We start from the raw sequence: 18,250 nt of genomic DNA, 5'->3' as shown, positions 1-18,250 counted from the left end.
CACACACACACACACACACGCATCACACCTAAAACATGAATTTCTGCTCTATATCACCTCCATCTTGCACTACAGCTCATCCTATGTTTAATAATAGTAATAGTAAGTTTAGTAATGCTTGTCTCACTGTATATGTCACATCTGTCTACGGTAAATCATCTGTTGTGTTTTATCTTGCTTACCCAAAAAAGACACTAACTGTTCAGTCACTCCACCAAGCTACACAGTCCTTCTTCCTCACCCATTATTTCCTTCATATTGGAGTATACTGCCACATCCTCACCTCCCTCCTCCTCCTCCTTCATCATAGACTGTTTTGCCTCCTTATCTTCCCCCATCATCACCTCCTCCTCTTCCCTGCCCTCCAACAGCTCACTGTCCTCAGCACCATCGTCTCGTCCCTCCTCTGTTTCTTTGTTCTTAATCTCGGCGTACTCTGTATCTGTGGTCTCTTGCTCATCCTCTGCCCCTGTGGGACTCTTCCTTTTCACCAAGGAGAAGTCGATGTCAGAGTACTCCACCTCTCTTGGTTCCACATCACCGTTGGGGGCTGATTGTCCAGCAGCATGAGCTCCTTCTTCAGATTCCTCTTGGTCATGCACTCCTTGACCAGCATCGATCTGTCAGGTGAAATTCAGAAATTATAAATCCTTTGCCAACTGATACATGACAGTTCTACATGCAGGCCGCAACTGGTTTCTACTCAATATACCATGTGGTTTGAAATTCTGCTTCACACACTTAAACACTAAACTATATAATCTGTAAGCCGTTAAAATGACCATGACCGTTTCTTTCCTAATCGTAGTTAAGATTGCTGCTCTGCGATAACGCAGTGCAGTCTTTCTAAAATCAGTCTACACTACACTGCGCTGCAATGCAAGAATAAGATGATCTGTCATTGTGAAAGTGAAACAAAAGAAAAACAACGGCAATGCGTGTCTCCTCACAAGACGTATCTTTCAGCAAACATTTAACTAATATACTGTACACAGTAGTAGGCAGCTGTAAATACCAGAGGAACCGCTTGAGTCATCACCATCTGCAGAGCCTCAACCATATTACCAGAGCTCTTCTGTCTACATCTGGGGAGAAAATAAATTAAACAAGAACAAATGTTACAAATAAACAATGAAGAAATAATTATTGAATGAAAGTCACTACTAAAAGTGTTATATATATTTTTCGTATGACTTTTATTTAAACTTGAATACTATTTTATTTATTTTTTTACTATTGCTTGAATATAGGACAGTTCATTTTGGTGGCAGAATGGTGCATCAATGTTACTTCACAGCAAACATGTTTTAGTTCAAACACCAATGAAGCCGACTCGTGTGTTTCTATGTTCTTCCTTATTTCTTTTCCCCAAAAGTAAAACGGCATTTAGATTTGCTGAATTAGAAATTCTGTGAATGTGTCACGGTGTTTGTCTTACTATATGTATTGTCCCTGTAATACACAGAAGATGTGTCCAGTTGTCCAGGAGACAACATTCTATTACACTGTATTTACAATTTCATATTGAATTGGAACATTTCTTAGTTTGTTGCCAAAAAACACAAGAAGATAAAATCCTCACAAGACAACCAAATTCAAGTTTTTAGCTTATGTGAACTGATTATGTATACTACATTGAAATGTTAATACATTCATATATGCCTGTATTTTGGAAGAACACACACACACACACACACACACACACACAATGTGAGCGGTATACCTTTGATTATGGTTAGCATTCATGATTTGCTGTAAAATGGATCAAGAATGCTAAAACACTTTTGTGGTCCTTAAAAACAGATAATACATGAATACTAATGCCTTGAACTTTTATGAAAAAAAATAAGACAGAAAGAAAATAAAGAAAAGCAATGTATGGATATCAATAAGAAGCACCGTTATGCAGGTAAAATAAATATAAAAAAGACTACCTGCAGCATGTTGCGGCCAAACAGCAGATGGTCGCTGAGAGGAGAATCCCAATCACAAACGCAATGATGACTTGCGGCTGTATGAAGGCTATTAAAAATGTGTAGAGTAGATCTGGAATGGAGAGGAACAACATGTTAAAAGAAACAAGTCCTGATTACTGCTGCTTCATGTTCATAATATGTATACAAGATTGGGTTTTGAGAATGTGGTGAAGAGTCGATCGAGGTTTTGTGTTTGTCAAAACTTACCGTCTTTTTTTGAATCCTTTAGTTCGACTGTGATTTTTTCTTTTGCTTCCCCAAGTTCATTGCTGCCGACACACTCAACAATGGTGTAGTTGCGATCTTTTACAGATACAGTGATGCTGATGACAGTGTGGCTTGACTTATTGATCGTGACAGAGTACTCAGCGTGAGTCTCCAACAGCGGCCATCTGATGGTGGGTAAAGGAAAACCCTCACTGATGCACACACAGGTCAGGACCCCCAACTGAACCTCACATGCAGAGCCACTTAAGAACTTTGGAAAAACTGCAAACACAAAAGAAAAAAGCTCAACAACACAGCAAACATACAGTATAACAATATGAAGATCTCTTAAACTAGACTAGTACGGCCTACTTACGTTTCAGCTTTACTTCAGCAGATGTAGTCACATTGGTGATCCGGTGCTCTGCTGTACAGATGTACTGTCCAGAATATTCTGCTGTCACATTAAGGATGACAAGACTGGCTGTTCCAGAGTCGTTCTGATAGACCATTACATTTTCACTTCGCAGGTTTGTGTTTGAACCAAGTTTAGTCCAGGTGAGGACAGAAGGAGGGACACTTTCAACACTGCAGGTTAGATTCAGAGCATCGCCCTCTTTAACAGTTGTCACTCCGGTGATCCCAGGTTTCTTCACATCTTGAAGACAAAGTTTTAGAATTTTTTTCTGCAAATTCTTTATCTTATATAGGTGGCTCCAAACGGAGGCTGAAAACCACCTGCGAGCCTTAAAATGCTTTTCTATAAAACAACTATGTTTAAAGCCCAATATGTAAGAAAGATATTGAACAGGGAGCAGAAAAATATAATAAAAAATATCAAGTTTGTATGAAATGTCGTCACATTGTCGGTTGCTTTTTGTAAAGACGGTATTTATAATTGGTCCCTCTTCTCTTGAGTGAGTGATAGAGAGAAACCAAAGCAATGGTGGAGCGAGTGAATGAAGAGAGGGATCATCTATAGAATAAACAAAGCCATAAATCAGAAGAATAAAAAGTTATTTTCTGATTGTTTCACGAAGGTTACTTTCTAAAGCGCAACACCTCCTCACAAATCTGCAGAAGGAGTGTTGTTCAGATGTTTTGCTGTGCAGATGTACAGCCCAAAATATTCTTTTGGCACGTTAAGGATGACAAGTGTGGCTGTTCCAGTGTCATTGTTCAGATCTTAAATTCCCTCAAATAAATCTAAACAATGTTCTAACGTCCCCGAATTCCAAACATTTCTGGAAGAACGCGTTTATGTTGTAAAATCCAAACACACTTCAGAAAACCATAAACAATGACATAACAAATATGAGAAAACATTTTAGTAAAAAATAAAGGTACAGAATAAAGTGCAGTATCTGATATACTTACAGGCCACATTCAGAGTCACTGTCTCCTCTGTAGTGATGTTGTTTGTGAAGCTGACCTTACAGGTGACATTGGTGCCGTGGTGTTCAGCTGAAGGGTTAAAGGTCAAAGTTGAGCTGCGTCTCTGTGTGACAGCAGTGATGTTTCCTATGAGGTGAGAGTCATTCTCTCCTGCTCCTCTCCACGTCCAGGTGATTTCAGGATCAGATCCAGAGCAGAGACCAGAAGCAGTGCAGGTCAGTGTGGTCTGCTGCCCCTCTGTCAGAGGAGGAACCAGCACTGAGGGCTTCTGGGTAAGACCTAAAGGGAGAGCAGTCAATGAGTGGAGTCAAATGAGCAGCATGAAGGTCACCATTCATTTAAAGTCAGGCTAAAATAATCTGACACTTTGTTAAACATTGTAATGGGAAAATATGTATATGCTGTATTTTAATATACATTCATTGATTGAACATGGTTTTAAAAATGTTTATGTTCAGATAATGACTAACTACAGGACATGGAGAAACTGATAACATAGGGGTTGAAGGTACGCAAGTTCAAACCAGCTGATAAGAACTCTGGTTATCTGGTAAAAGGACGTTCAAAGGTATATATATATATATATAATCATTGACATATATGCTGATGTAAGGACGCCATTATCTTTCTATACGTGATCTGATGTATGTGGAGACAGTGGATTGGTTGGAAAAATACTATAGATGGGTCAAAGTACAAGACACGTGGAACACACAGTTCAATGTATAACTGAGGTGGTATAGTGGGAACCAATGAGAGATGAGATGGGTTCTGAAAGGATGGCCATTTGAAAAGTACATAACTGACTGTCAAATTGATAATCGTGGCAGAAAGACCCTGACAGGCATTGATGATTCATGACTGTTAGGATTTTCTCCCTGCTTGCAAGCATTTAATAAATTGACAGAGGCATTTTGTCTTGACCAGAGAAATTCTGTTTGTTCTTGATAGTGATTGCAACCTTTGAACTCTCCTCCCGAGACTTAAAATATTATTTCCAGTACAACATCTCAATGGGGCAATATGTCAGAGTTTCATCAGGAACTGCTGCAGTTCCTACGTGTTGCCCACTGAGGTCGACAAATGCCAAACATTATTTTATTATTCCATTCATGCAATAAATACAGAAAATGTGTTGAATAGAATGAACATCTTCAATGTATGTATTTGTTGTAGCTCTTCATACCTTTAACAGAGACAGTTGCTCTTGAAGAGAATGTAAATCCATCAGTCTTATTCAGCAGTAAACCATTAACTCTGAGTTGATATGATCCAGAGTCTGACTCAGTGAGATCATTGATGATGATGCTGCAGTTCTTCTTATTCACGTCAGGCTCCAACAGTAAAACTCGTCCTAAAAACTGAGACTGAACTTTGTTGTTGTTCTTGTTAGTGTGGAATATAACATCTGAATCACCACATCTGCCTTTAGATGGTTCACATTTGTACCACACCATATGTTGGGATGTAAAGCCATTACCAGTAGTGAAAGAACATGGAATCACAACACAGAGTCCAGCCTCTGCTGTTATTTCTCCTTTACTGAGAGTGATACAGACGTCTTTGACACAGGGTTTTAATTCCTCCACTGATTCACCTGTTAATGGAAAAAGCGAGACAAAAACAAGGGAAGGAGATATTTAAATCTTGATAATACTCCATGATATTTAATAAAGGGTGAATGAAGGCTATACTGCCACTACCACTGACAAAACTGCTATTTTCATCAATTAACATATTTCTTCACACTTAATAACTTTGGTAAACAAATCAAATATACTATACATTATACAATGATATCTATTCATCCCAAAGTTCCCCAATGAGTCAACAGATGTTTTGAGTAATGACTATAATCAGGACATTTATCATGGCAAATATAGTTAGATAATATCCTAATTGTTGGCATCATCACAAGATTATAATACAAGATGCATACCTGCGTCAGCAGAGAAGAGCAGAGCGGTCCAGATGAGAACAAACATCCTGATGTGATGATTGAGACGGTCGCTGTCTTTTCCTTTCAGAAGTACAAACATTCAAATGTTTCACTTGATGAAACTGGAGCACAAAAACCTCCACAGTAGACAGCACAGCTTTAAATACACAATGTGTAATAATAAAAACAAGCTGGATAATAACGGGCCGATACTGACAAGTGTTTTATTAGTAACACGTTTGATAAATGTTGCGAACATCGTCTTCAGGGTTATGAGTCCCTCAAAATGAGGTTTGGGTTTCAAACACTTTGTAATATCTGTTCCATAAAACAGCTAAATAAATAAACTTCAATTACCTGGAGCAGCTTTATCTACAATCTCCTCAACCCCACCAATGAAATGTACACTTTAGTTTACAAGTAAGTCGAGGAATTATAAAAAGCCTTTTATGACATTTTATGACATTGGTAAGGAAAGACTGACTTTTTTTAAAGTAAAGTTATGTTTTACCTCTTTTGTTCTCGTTCTCCCGCTCTCTTCTCACCACAGTGATCTCTGCTCAGCGTCTCTCTGAGCCGACTCTTCCTCTCTTCGTCTTCCTTTTTACTTTGTTCCTCTTTGCGCTACAACCATTTTCAAGGAAGTTTCTCTTCACACTAATGGCCATCGTTGGACTGACTCTAAACATATGTTGATATAGATATTAAATATCAAGTTGATATTGGGAAACTTGAACACTGAATAATTAAATGAGACTGTCTTCCTTTTTATAAATGATCTTCAGTACTGTAAATGGTTGAGGAACTCTGAGAAAGGGGAAGTACCACATGTGAGTTTAAGAAACTTGTGTCCCCTTAAGAAACCAAATCTCTCATATACCTATCCTTCTACAATGTAATGCACAATACAACACACACATGTGCAGAGAGGGAGGGTGGTGGATGTGCATGCATGTGAATGGTCTGTATTACAACTGCCATGTTCAATTAAGTGCATGAAATTCCGGCAGATAAAAAATAAAGTATTTGTTTGAATCCTAGTTCTTAATTCAACTGCAAGAACCTTTATATTTGTAACAGTATGGGTTGTATGGTTTATTGTACAACATCTTTAAGTTGTGTTCTCAGAAAAGACTCTATGTAATCAAACGTTGCCTTCCATGGCATCACTGTATTCTTTCTAATGACCTCTTGTTGACTCTTTGAGATGGTAGATTATAACTATAACTATATTTAGCTGCTAACTGGTTCCACATTTGTCCTTATCAGCTTCTATTTGCCTGCATATTGAACACTCCTTCTTTATCCTGTCAATGTTACAGATTGTACCAGAAGGAAAAAAGGTTTCGTTATAACTGGAAATTCATGATTTCATCCAAAACATAAACAAGTGTGTTTTCGGTTTAAAAGAAGCCAAGTTGATTCCTGTAACACGGAGAAAAGGGAAGTAATCTACGACTTCCTAAAAGAACATTAACAGGGTTGTAGAGACAAATTTGGCCAAACATTTTATCAGTTTGAAAAAGCAGATAAATCCCCAAAGTTAAAACATGTTTTTTCTTTTCTTCTTTTTTAATTATAAACAACATACACATCTGCAATTTGTAGTTTAACAGCTCTTCATATTGTGTATCAAATTAATGCATAAATCCACACCAGTTTAAAGGAGAGTAACCTTTTTCAAAACTTTCTTGAAACGATACTAACATGCATATGTACGTAAACATTTCTAATACTTCCCCTGAAGAATTCCATCCAAAAGAAATTCCACTGTAATCGATGGAGACAAAATCTACAGTCCTCATTCTGTGAACACATGCGTTATTAAGTTCAGCTGAAGCTAATATGAAGCTTAAGCTCCACTGTTTATCAACAAAAGTTCTTCTTTAAAGTATGAAATATGAAGAAAAAAACACTGTCAATGGGAACACAATAACATTTTGTACCACAGAACCTATAAGCTTTGAAGAGGCCCACTTGATTTGTCTCACTCAGTTGTTCTGCCAAATCCTCATATTAGATTTGGTTGCTATCTTAAATGTATTTTGGGGTGTAGGAAGGGATTTAACTCTTTTAATATATATTCCAGTATTGAATTGAGACAGACTTGACAAAATGTCAACCTGTCCTTTGAGATTCTTTTCTGCAGAAACTTTACATAAAAATTAAACAAGATAAGATGCTACAGCTATGCTAGCGGCTCTGTCAAGTGCAGTGCTAACGTGAGCATGCTAACTCACTTACAATACAATGCTAACATGGATGTTACCAATGTTTGACATATTAATCATTATAACATTGGCTAATTGGAGTTAAATACAACATACAGCAGAAGGGAATGGAAATGCGAATAGTTTTGCAGGTATTTGGGTAATTTATTTAAACTCACCTTACTCACTTTAAATTCACCAGATGATGGTACCAGTTTTAAAATGTTCAGGGATAACCCAAGTTAATAATCCTGAGGTGTCTCTGCCAGATTTCATGGCAATCCATCCAATAGTTGTTTAGACAGCTTGTTCAAAACCACATGCCAACCTGATGGTGGAGCCAGAGGAAGTCACAGGATGCACAAAGTCCTTGGGATACATCCCCTGGGGAAAATGAATGACGCTTAATGAGAATTCCTCCCATAGTTGTTGAGACATTTCAGTCTGGTCGAAAGTGGTCGGACAAACCAATCATTAGACTGATGTTGTCATCTCTAGAGCCACGCAAAGACAAGAAGACACCGCTTACCTCCACAGGGTGAAAGTGAGGGTTCATTTGTACCTCAGGCAGAAAAATGTGGGCCATTCAGAAGAGCTTTGGGCCGACCAGAGAGACACTGGAGGCACATGCTATTTAGACAATATGTATCTAAAGCACACTTCAGCTCTCAGAAGCAGAGAGGACGGAGGTGGTTGTCCCTTTGTGACAGTAATGTGAAACACTAATGTGAAAAGTCAACACATTGAAGCACAAAAACACATGAAAAGGGAAACTGTCCAACCTCCAGTCCTCAGTTGAATGAATGGATTTGCACAGACCAACATGCAGAGGTGTGAAGCGTCTGTCACTTCAGTTCTCCACAGGCTGAATGTGGCGTTTGAAGACCAAAGCTGTTAGAAACCGTTCACAGGACCGCCGAACATCACAACTGTTGAGGTTAAACTGTTAAGCCCTAGGGTCCCCAATCGGGGGACCCTTATATATTAGGAAAATCAAGAAAAAATCATGGTATAAATCCCTCCCCCCAAAAAAAACAAACATGCTAGGTATCAAATTAAACATAAAAATCAGGGCTGCAATAATATATAATCCCGATGTACAACCTCTAAACACAACTCAAACAATAAATAGGATTAGGGGTTAGGGTTATTAGGGTTAGGGTTAGGGTTAGGGCTTAAAGGGCTCCAGAAACTTTATCCTCAAAGCAACAGTCCTCAAATCTCAGACATAATATCCTTAACATTGGAGTACACCGCATCGTCCTCCCCGTCATCCTCTCCGGGAACACAATGTTTTGTCTCTTCATCCTCCCTGATCATCGCCTCCTCCAACACATTACCTTCCTCTCCACCATTGTTTTCTGTTTCCTCTTTGACTTTTTTCTTAATTTCAGCATACTCCGTCTCTGTGGTTTCTTGCTTCTTTTCTGCGTCCTTGGGATTCCTTCTTCTCAACACGGAGAAATCAATGCTTGCGTACTGCACATCTTTAGGTCCACCATTGAGATCAGGGGCTGCTTGCTCTGCTGCCGCAGCTGCTTCTCCTCCATCAGCAAACTCTTGGTAGTAGGTCTGATCATCTTCGACTGCTTGACCAGCATCAATCTGTCAGGTACAACGTCATTTATACAACTCATTTAGCAGCTGTAACATGAATGAACTAGGAGAGTTTAAAAAAAAAAGAAAATCATCTTGTAGCTGCTTGGCTTTGAATTGACTAGAGCTTTGTTTATACTTGCGCACTCAGAGTATGTACTGAGGCGCTTATACTCTCTGCGCTGCATTATTCTCCGAAACGCCAGAGGGCGTACAAACAAAATTAAACTAAAGTTTTAATCATTACATTGTTCTTCTTTTGGGATACAAACTCTTTCAAATGTAGATATACATTTGGTGTCTGAATTACTCTCTCTGTCTCTGTTACAATAGTCATCAGGGAAGAAGAACAACATCAATACAACAGGTGATGCCAACATTTTTAGCAGAATGAATATAATTACCAGTGGATCCTCTGGACTGGTCACCATCTCCAGAGTCTCATCCCGACTTTTAGAAATATTCAGTTTTTTTCTGGAAAAATGTTTACAAAACAGGAACAAATGAACATTTATTTAGGCATATTATCCACAAACAACAGCCAGGAATTAATAATTTGATTGAATAGTGTACCTGGGGCATGTTGTGGCCAAACAGCAAAGGAGTGCTGAAAGAAGTACCCCAAGCAAGAAGGCAATGATGACTTCCAGCCATGAAACTAGTCTTTTGGGATCATCTGCAATCAGGAAACAAAAGAAAAATGTCTGTCAATGTCGTTCTGAACGCTGCTATGCAACATTTTATTTTCTTCTGACAGCTTGCCCAATGGTTGCAACAAAAAAGGTCACAGTGGAAAAAAAAATACTTAAGATGTCATAAAGCAGTGGTCTACAGTAGCTGAAGTGTTTTAGCTGAGAACACTCACTCTTATGTTCTGACATGTTTATTCGGATGTTGAGGTTTTCTCTTGCTTCCCCATTTCCATTGCTGCTGACACACTCAATAGAGGTGCTGTGGTCGTTTACAGTTAGAGTGGCGGTGCTGTTGACTGTGTGGTTGGACACAGTGGTGATCACAGAGTACTCGCTGTGGTTCTTCAACAGCGGCCATTTGATGGTGGGTAAAGGAAACCCCTCACTGATGCACACACAGGTCAGGACCCCCGACTGAACCTCACACTCTGAGTTTTTTAGGATCTTTGAAAACCCTGTAAGCACACAAGCAGAATCACAATGTCACAACAACATGCTGATTGTGTGAAATAAACTTCCTTCAAGTACAGTCTACTTACAAGTCACTGTTACGTCAGCGTATGTCGTCACAGTCTTTTCCAGGTGTTGTGCTGTACAGATGTGCTGTCCGGAAGCCTCCGTCGTCACATTAGGGAGGAATAGTGTGGCCGATCCAGTGTCCTTCTTAGGCACATTGTCCAGCTTTGTGTTGGAGCCAAGTACAGTCCATGTGATATGAGATGGAGGAAAGCTTTCAACACTACAGGTTAAACTCAGAGAATCTCCCTCCTGAACAGTTGTATGACCAGTGATGACAGGTTTCTTCATATCTGTGAAGCAAATTATGGATAAAATATATTTCCAGTTACGATACCGTGAAGAAGTTGGAAACGGATTGAAGATATTAGGTGATTGCGTTCATGAATTGTCTGCAGTTCTTATATATTCTACCGCTGGAGGGCACCAACATCTAAAGGTTTTCAGACTCTGAACAATCTGGTTTTAACAGACACAACACATGTTTTTTTATGATTTTAAACAATCTGGCTGAGAACAACCTGAAAGCCTTTGCGTCCATAGTAAATGCCCATTGAGGTGGTCCCACATATATTTGAAGGTGAGGGCCAGTGGAAGTCATTCACGATTCACTTAGTTTCAAGGTAGTTCTCTGCTCTAAACACAGTTTAAAAGAAAGAGGAAATACTACAATAAAGGTTCAGCTGTACAACATACTTACATATGACTTTTATGTCAACATTTTCCTCCAGGGTTATATTCAGATATTTTGCTTGGCAGATGTAGATTCCAGAATCGTCCGTTGTCACATTAGAGATGGAATAAGTGCCCATTCCATTTTCTCTCTGCATGAAGGTCTCAGTGTTGTTTTGCCGATTTGTTTCTGTTCCATTTTGCCCGTTTGTCTCAGAAGATGTTTTCCACGTGATGAGAGATGGAGGAAAACTCTCAACACTGCAGGTCAGATTCAGAGTCTCACCCTCCTTCACGCTCGTATTCCCAGTGATTCTAACGCCCTTCACATCTATGTGACAACACGACACACTGTGTTATACGGAGATGCACTGGTCAGACGGCACAGTCAGCAATGTAACAGCCACACACACACACACAAACACACAACATGTGTCGGAGAGTGAAGAAGACATAAAGATCATGTTTCACAACAGCAAGTTCAAAATAAGCCGTGTATGAAAAACCTTAAAAACACCTGGAACAGCTGGCTGGATCTCAAGACACTTATTATATTGTAATTCATTCCCATGCTGCTCAGAGTAATCACAGTGATCTGTCTGCACACATCACAGAGCTGTAGCTAAGGTAACGGAGGTTGCATTGCATTGTGGTGCGTTCAAGCTCTACTCAGTGAAATTGAGTACAGAACGAAAGTAAATTATAACACTCATGATGTGCTAAAAAGTTACCTTGTAATATTTAGTTTTGGGCAAGAAAAGTTAATGAAAGTTGTTGTTTGAAGGAGACAATTTTAGCTCAATATAAAGCAGGAATTTAGACTGGGAGTTATGACAAGTTTAACTTCCTAACACCAGCTCTAATCAGCTTATAATACATAATTGAAACTATTAATGCCAAGATTTTGTTTTCAATCATTTGAATTGTGTGTTTTATACAGATAATCACGATAGATGACAATAACAAGTTAAAAGGATAATATTTAGTTTACAATGACTTCGGGATAGTTTAAATATCTTTTGGGACAGTTCAGGGATGGTGACGTAAATAAGAGCTCTGAGAAAGAAACAGAATCGGCAGATCAGGCAAGATTGGAATCGGAGAAAAATATTGCAAGCGGTGCATCTCTAGTGTTAAATAAAATGTTAAAGCACCCCCAAATTCCCATCTTTCCTGTAATTTCCTATTTTAGATCGTAAAAAATGAAGATACAGAATAAAATGCAGTATCTGATATACTTACAGGCCACATTCAGAGTCACTGTCTCCTCTGTAGTGATGTTGTTTGTGAAGCTGACCTTACAGGTGACATTGGTGCCGTGGTGTTCAGCTGAAGAATTAAAGGTCAAAGTTGAGCTGTGTCTCTGTGTGACAGCAGTGATGTTTCCTGTGAGGTGAGAGTCATTCTCTCCTGCTCCTCTCCACATCCAGGTGATTTCAGGATCAGATCCAGAGCAGAGACCAGGAGCATTGCAGGTCAGTGTGGTCTGCTGCCCCTCTGTCAGAGGAGGAACCAGCACTGAGGGCTTCTGGGTAAGACCTAAAGGGAGAGCAGTCTATGAGCAGTCTATAACACCACCCTCATTGGACTCATCTCTGGTGGGGACGAGTCCGCCTACAGGCTGGAGACTGACCACCTGGTGACCTGGTGCAGCCAGAACAACCTGGAGATGGTTGTGGACTTCAGAAAGAATGCAGCCCCACCCGCCCCTCTCATCCTGTGTGATTCCCCCGTCGACGCTGTGGAGTCCTTCCGCTTCCTGGGCTCCATCATTTCCCAGAACCTCAAGTGGGAGCTGAACATCAGCTCCATCACAAAGAAGGCCCAGCAGAGGATGTTCTTCCTGAGGCAGCTGAGGAAATTCAACCTGCCAAAGAAAATGATGGTGCAGTTCTACACTGCCATCGTTGAGTGCATCCTCTGCTCCTCCATCATCGTCTGGCATGCTGCAGCCACTGCCAAGGACAAGGCCAGGCTGCAGCGCATCATCCGCTCTGCGGAGAGGGTGATTGGCTGCAATTTGCCATCCCTCCAGGTCTTGTCCACTTCCAGGACACTGAAGCCGGCAAGAAAGATCGCAGCTGACCCCTCTCACCCTGGACACAACCTGTTCGTGTCCCTCCCCTCTGGCAGGAGGTTGAGGTCCATCAGGACTAAGACCTCACGCCACACCAGTTTCTTCCCGTCGGCATCAACAGAGCCCGGGTACCCCATTGACTGATTCTACCATCACAGGACTATTCTCGGACAATTCTTTCGGACCATTTATTTTTATTTTTATTCCTTTCTCTCCTCTTACCGGTCACTCCACTGCACACTTCATATTTAAACACTCATGCCACATAACTTAACTTTAACTTTAACTTAAACACATACATCACTTTAACATACACTTATATTAATGTTATCTGTTGTCTGAGCACTTTATCCTTAACTGATTTAGACATCATTGCACTGTTGCTGTCGTTGATTGTTGTTTGTCTCGTCTAATGTCTAATGTCTAATGTATGCACTTTCCGCCTTACTAAATTCCTCGTTTGTGCAAACATTCCTGGCAATAAACGGTTTCTGATTCTGATTCTGATTCTGAGTGGAGTCAGTTGAGCAGCCCGAAGGTCACCATTGACTTAAAGTCAGGCTAAAATAATCTGATACTTTGTTAAACATCTCGATGGGGCAATAAGTCAGAGTTTCATCAGGAACTGATGCAGTTCCTACTTGTTGACAAATGCCAAAACATTATTTCAATATTATTCCATTCAGACAATAAATACAGAAAATGTGTTGAATAGAATGAACATCTTCAATGTATGTATTTGTTGTAGCTCTTCATACCTTTAACAGAGACAGTTGCTCTTGAAGAGAATGTAAATCCAGAGTCTCTCCAATACTTGACACCATTAACTCTGAGTTGATATGATCCAGAGTCTGACTCAGTGAGATCATTGATGATGATGCTGCAGTTCTTCTTATTCACGTCAGGCTCCAACAGTAAAACTCGTCCTAAAAACTCAAACTGAACTTTTTTGTTGTTCTTGTTAGTGTGGAATATAACATCTGAATCACCACATCTGCCTTTAGATGGTTCACATTTGTACCACATCATATGTTGGGATGTAAAGCCATCACCAGGAGTGAAAGAACATGGAATCACAACACAGAGTCCAGCCTCTGCTGTTATTTCTCCTTTACTGAGAGTGATACAGAATCCATTGTAACAGCTTGTTCTTTCCTCCACTGATTCACCTGTTAATGGAAACAGTGGAGAAAAAACAGGTATCCGGGTTATTTTATGACAATAGACCAAAGTATTTAATAAATGTTGATTTATTAAATGATGAAGAAAGGCTACTACTATGCTTTTGTTACATGTAACTGCTGTTGGAAGCAGCATTGATCAGACAGCAAAACAACATTTCTGTATTTAATATGTTTCTTTATCCATAATTAATTTGAGAAACAAAATAACCATTTAAATTCATGAAAGTCAGAGTTTCCATTGCTGTGAGGTAATGAGCGGGTAGGAGAACTAACTACATGTAATTTTCCAGCATGACAGGAAAACATATGGACATGTATCATTATTGCTATCTATTTAGTTCATGCTTCAAATCTCTCACGTTGGCACAATAACACTTTCAGGGTAAAGACACGTACCTGTGACAGCATTGTTGCCTCTCACAGAGAAAAGCAGAGTCGCCCAGATGAGAACAAACATCCTGATTGTTGATGACTGAGGCAGTCGGTCTCTCCCTCCACAGGACCAACTGTTCACTGAAAGTGTAATAAGCACAAGAGGAACTGAAGCAAAGGAAGCTCTGCCGCTGACATCACAGATCCAAATGCAGGATGTTACGTAAAGTTATTCCATCGTTGCGACATCTGTTCTTAAAAAGATCCTTTATAGTAAGTGAACGTTTTTACAATAAACTTAACAGCAACTGTAGCTTTGGGACAACTGAACCTTTTACTGAATTTACCACCGGATTAATGAATTAATACTCCCACCCCCCCAAAAAACATTCTCACGCATCGTCCACCTTTACTTAACCAGCAAATCCAGTCATGTTGAAAGACAATTGCAAGAATGACTCAGTTCAACAACTTATATTTGTTTTCAACATAACTCTAAATGTTTTGTTTTACCTTTTCCTGTCTCGCACTCCTGCTCTCTTCTCTCAACAGTGATCAGTGTGGAGCATTTCTTCCTTTAACTGACTCTTCCTCTCCTCACTTTTCTATTTCTTCTCTTTTTGTGCAACAACAAGGTTTCAGGAAGTTTCCCAACACACTGATGAGTAACATTTGTCCTCTCCTGTGACTGACAGTCTTTTATATTCTTATATATTAAAATATCAATGTATGTGTATCATATCTCTTATGATAAATTTGCACCTTTAACATTGAATGATGAAATGTGTTTTTTTACATTTGCTTGTTGTTTTTAGATCATCTCCCCGACTGTGAGGAAATGTGAAAGTGTTTGAAAAAGGGAAGTACTGTAAATGTTTTTTCCCCCAAAGGAATCTTGTAATATTGAGAAACCACCAAACCATTTCAAGCACTGGACACAGTTTTTTTCTTTCTGTGTTAATATTGAACTACTGTAGACTTCTTTAATTGCTTACCAACACACAACACTGCAGCTTAATATATGCAGTGAGAGTTGAGCCATGATGGTCAAATGAACATTGTTTTAATCTTGTAATATAATCAGAACTTGTGATGGATTAAGTGCATTAAGAACCAAGAGTCAAAATAAAATGATCCACTTTCAAAATGTCCACATTTACAACAGCATGCAGCAACTTAGGAAGCATTCTGCATTATTGTGTGTTTTTTCTAGTTCATAATTGGGCGATATATGTAGATACTTTGCACAACAAAGTCAATGTAGTAGCTATTCATTCACTGTGTTCTCTGTGTTATCTCTAATAACGTCCTGTTTGCACTTTAATGTGCTCGAATAAAATAAATCGAGCACTTGCAAAGTACTGGCTCGAATGTGTCTCAATCATTTAGTATAAGTCTGATGTCTCATAGCAGAACCTGTAGAAGCGGCTGAGTTATCAGAGATTAGAAATACAGACTGCAAATCTGTTTGTATATTTGATTAATGATGAAGAAAGGCTGCACTACTATTACTGTTCTTGTATAATTGCTGTTGTTAGCAGCATTGACCAGACAACACAACATAATTTAAGCATTTAACATAGTTATTTGTCCATAATACCTTTGGTAAACACATTAGTCATTTGAATACGTTTCAAAGAAAGGCAATGCTTAATACTAAGGACCTGATACATTCAAGGTGGAAAACTGAACAATGTGATTTGAAAGCAACTCACAAAGCATATACATTTTGTTTACAATTATCTTTAATGTAGGCACTAATGACAAGATTGTGTTCTCTGTATCTCTGATAACATCCTGTTTGCACTGGTGCTCGGTTAAAACAGTTTCTTGCAAAGTACTGGCTTGAATGCGTGTCAATCATTTAGTATAAGTCTAATGCCTTGTAGCAGAACCGGTAGAAACAGCTGAGTTACCAGAGGTTAGAAATACAGACTGCAAATCTGTTCATATATTTGATGAATGATGAAGAAAGGCTGCACTACTTACTGTTCTTCTAAATAATTGCTGTTATTAGCAGCATTGACAAGACAACACAACATAATTTATGCATTTAACAAATTATTATCTGCATATTAATAATCATCGCAACAATCAATTGTGAAGTCTTAATTTAAACTAGGCCAGGTTAAAACCGTGTACATGTCTGTACCATATATGGCCAATGCACTACTGTCTATACTGTGAATTCCTGGACGTTAAATGTCCATGTGAATTTTTCTGTAGTGGTCCCTGTAATATTCATCCTTAACATGCATGGAAGGAGGACACCACTTGAAGTACAACCTGAATGTTGGTAATTCAGGAATATTTGAGTCTCATCCAGACCTCCTGTGTTTGAAGTGATTTTTTTAAGTTTGTCTCATCTGTCTCTCTTTCCCTATCTGTGCCTCCATGATGTCTCCTGTCCTCTTTCATCTATGTTCCATCCACATCTCCTGAGAACATGGAGAAGCGAGACAAGGTCCTTAAAAGGGATGCAAAATGTGACTGTCAAACCATAGATAGTTTATCAACTTCAGGTAACATCTAAATAAGATATGGCAGTTGAAAGTTTACGATTACATCACAATTACACCAACAAGTACCGACTACCAGGCTACAAACTCTCAGAAATCACATCATATTATTTGACTAAACTGACAACATATTTGGAATCTATAGGGTTGCTTTCTCGCCTGAAAACATATTAAAACTGAATGATGTGACATGAATAGCTTTTATTAACAGTAGGCCTACTCAAAACGTCCTTTCTGAAATAATACCACACAGTCTAAGTCCAGCATTCAAAGTGCAAAGTGACAGAGAGGCATTATCAGCACAATGTACTGAAATTACCGTCTGTTCAAGGTGGAGCTTTCATGTCTATGATGCTGAATATTTTTGTGAATTTGAATTAATGAATCAAATTGAATTGTTCTATTTAGAGTCAAATCTGAATCTGCAACAGAACCAGGAACATGTTCCTGTCAGGTAAATGTATTGGCCTATGGTTTTCCTCTGGAGTAGATGTATGCGTTGCAGTATCGCATAATAATAGTCTTGCTTTCAAGATTCTGAAGTACAACTACACAGTAGGTAGTATACTGTTGACGTGCATATTTTATAAGTACTTTGTGGCCCTTTTGCAAGTTATTTTGGGGCACGATGAGTTAAAATAGTCACATAAGTGAATATTTTCCATATAACATCCTAATAAATGTATAGCTGTTTGGGGCCCTTCTAGTTGGGGTCCCCATATGCAGGTTGCCTGCATGGTAACGTTTAAGTCTGTCCCTGGTGTTTTTTTCCCAAAGTGTATTTCACAGGTGTTTCTCAGTAGCTGCCACTTGGGTGTGTGAAGCAGTGACTGCATGCGATGGCTCGTGTATTGCTGAGGACCTATGAAAGTGCAGCGTGAAGACACCGCACGTT

The 18,250-nt window shown here is 39.2% G+C and overlaps 2 protein-coding genes across 2 annotated transcripts; both read right to left on the bottom strand.

Annotated features, from left to right (window-relative positions):
* Positions 1-206: 206 nt before the first annotated feature.
* Positions 207-5,563, bottom strand: LOC306745273 (sialic acid-binding Ig-like lectin 5; the record flags this gene model as incomplete). Its single annotated transcript, XM_079228026.1, has 8 exons — positions 207-620; positions 1,016-1,085; positions 1,935-2,046; positions 2,184-2,465; positions 2,560-2,841; positions 3,561-3,857; positions 4,765-5,175; positions 5,518-5,563. 8 exons carry the CDS (start codon positions 5,561-5,563, stop codon positions 207-209), a joined length of 1,914 nt encoding a protein of 637 aa, XP_079084152.1.
* Positions 5,564-7,140: 1,577 nt separating this feature from the next.
* On the bottom strand, positions 7,141-14,921 carry LOC306745272 (sialic acid-binding Ig-like lectin 10; the record flags this gene model as incomplete). The annotated part of the gene is made up of 9 exons (XM_079228025.1): positions 7,141-9,332; positions 9,728-9,797; positions 9,897-9,999; positions 10,189-10,470; positions 10,555-10,824; positions 11,232-11,534; positions 12,446-12,742; positions 14,039-14,449; positions 14,861-14,921. The coding sequence occupies 9 exons, from the start codon at positions 14,919-14,921 to the stop codon at positions 8,943-8,945; spliced, it is 2,187 nt and encodes a 728-aa protein (XP_079084151.1). The 3' UTR covers positions 7,141-8,942.
* Positions 14,922-18,250: the final 3,329 nt, after the last annotated feature.

The sequence above is a fragment of the Taurulus bubalis genome (assembly GCF_910589615.1).
Source record: "Taurulus bubalis genome assembly, chromosome: 12".
NCBI classification, from domain to species: domain Eukaryota; kingdom Metazoa; phylum Chordata; class Actinopteri; order Perciformes; family Cottidae; genus Taurulus; species Taurulus bubalis.
The sequence above is the reverse complement of the archived record's forward strand: the minus strand, read 5'-3'. Positions and strand labels throughout refer to the sequence as shown.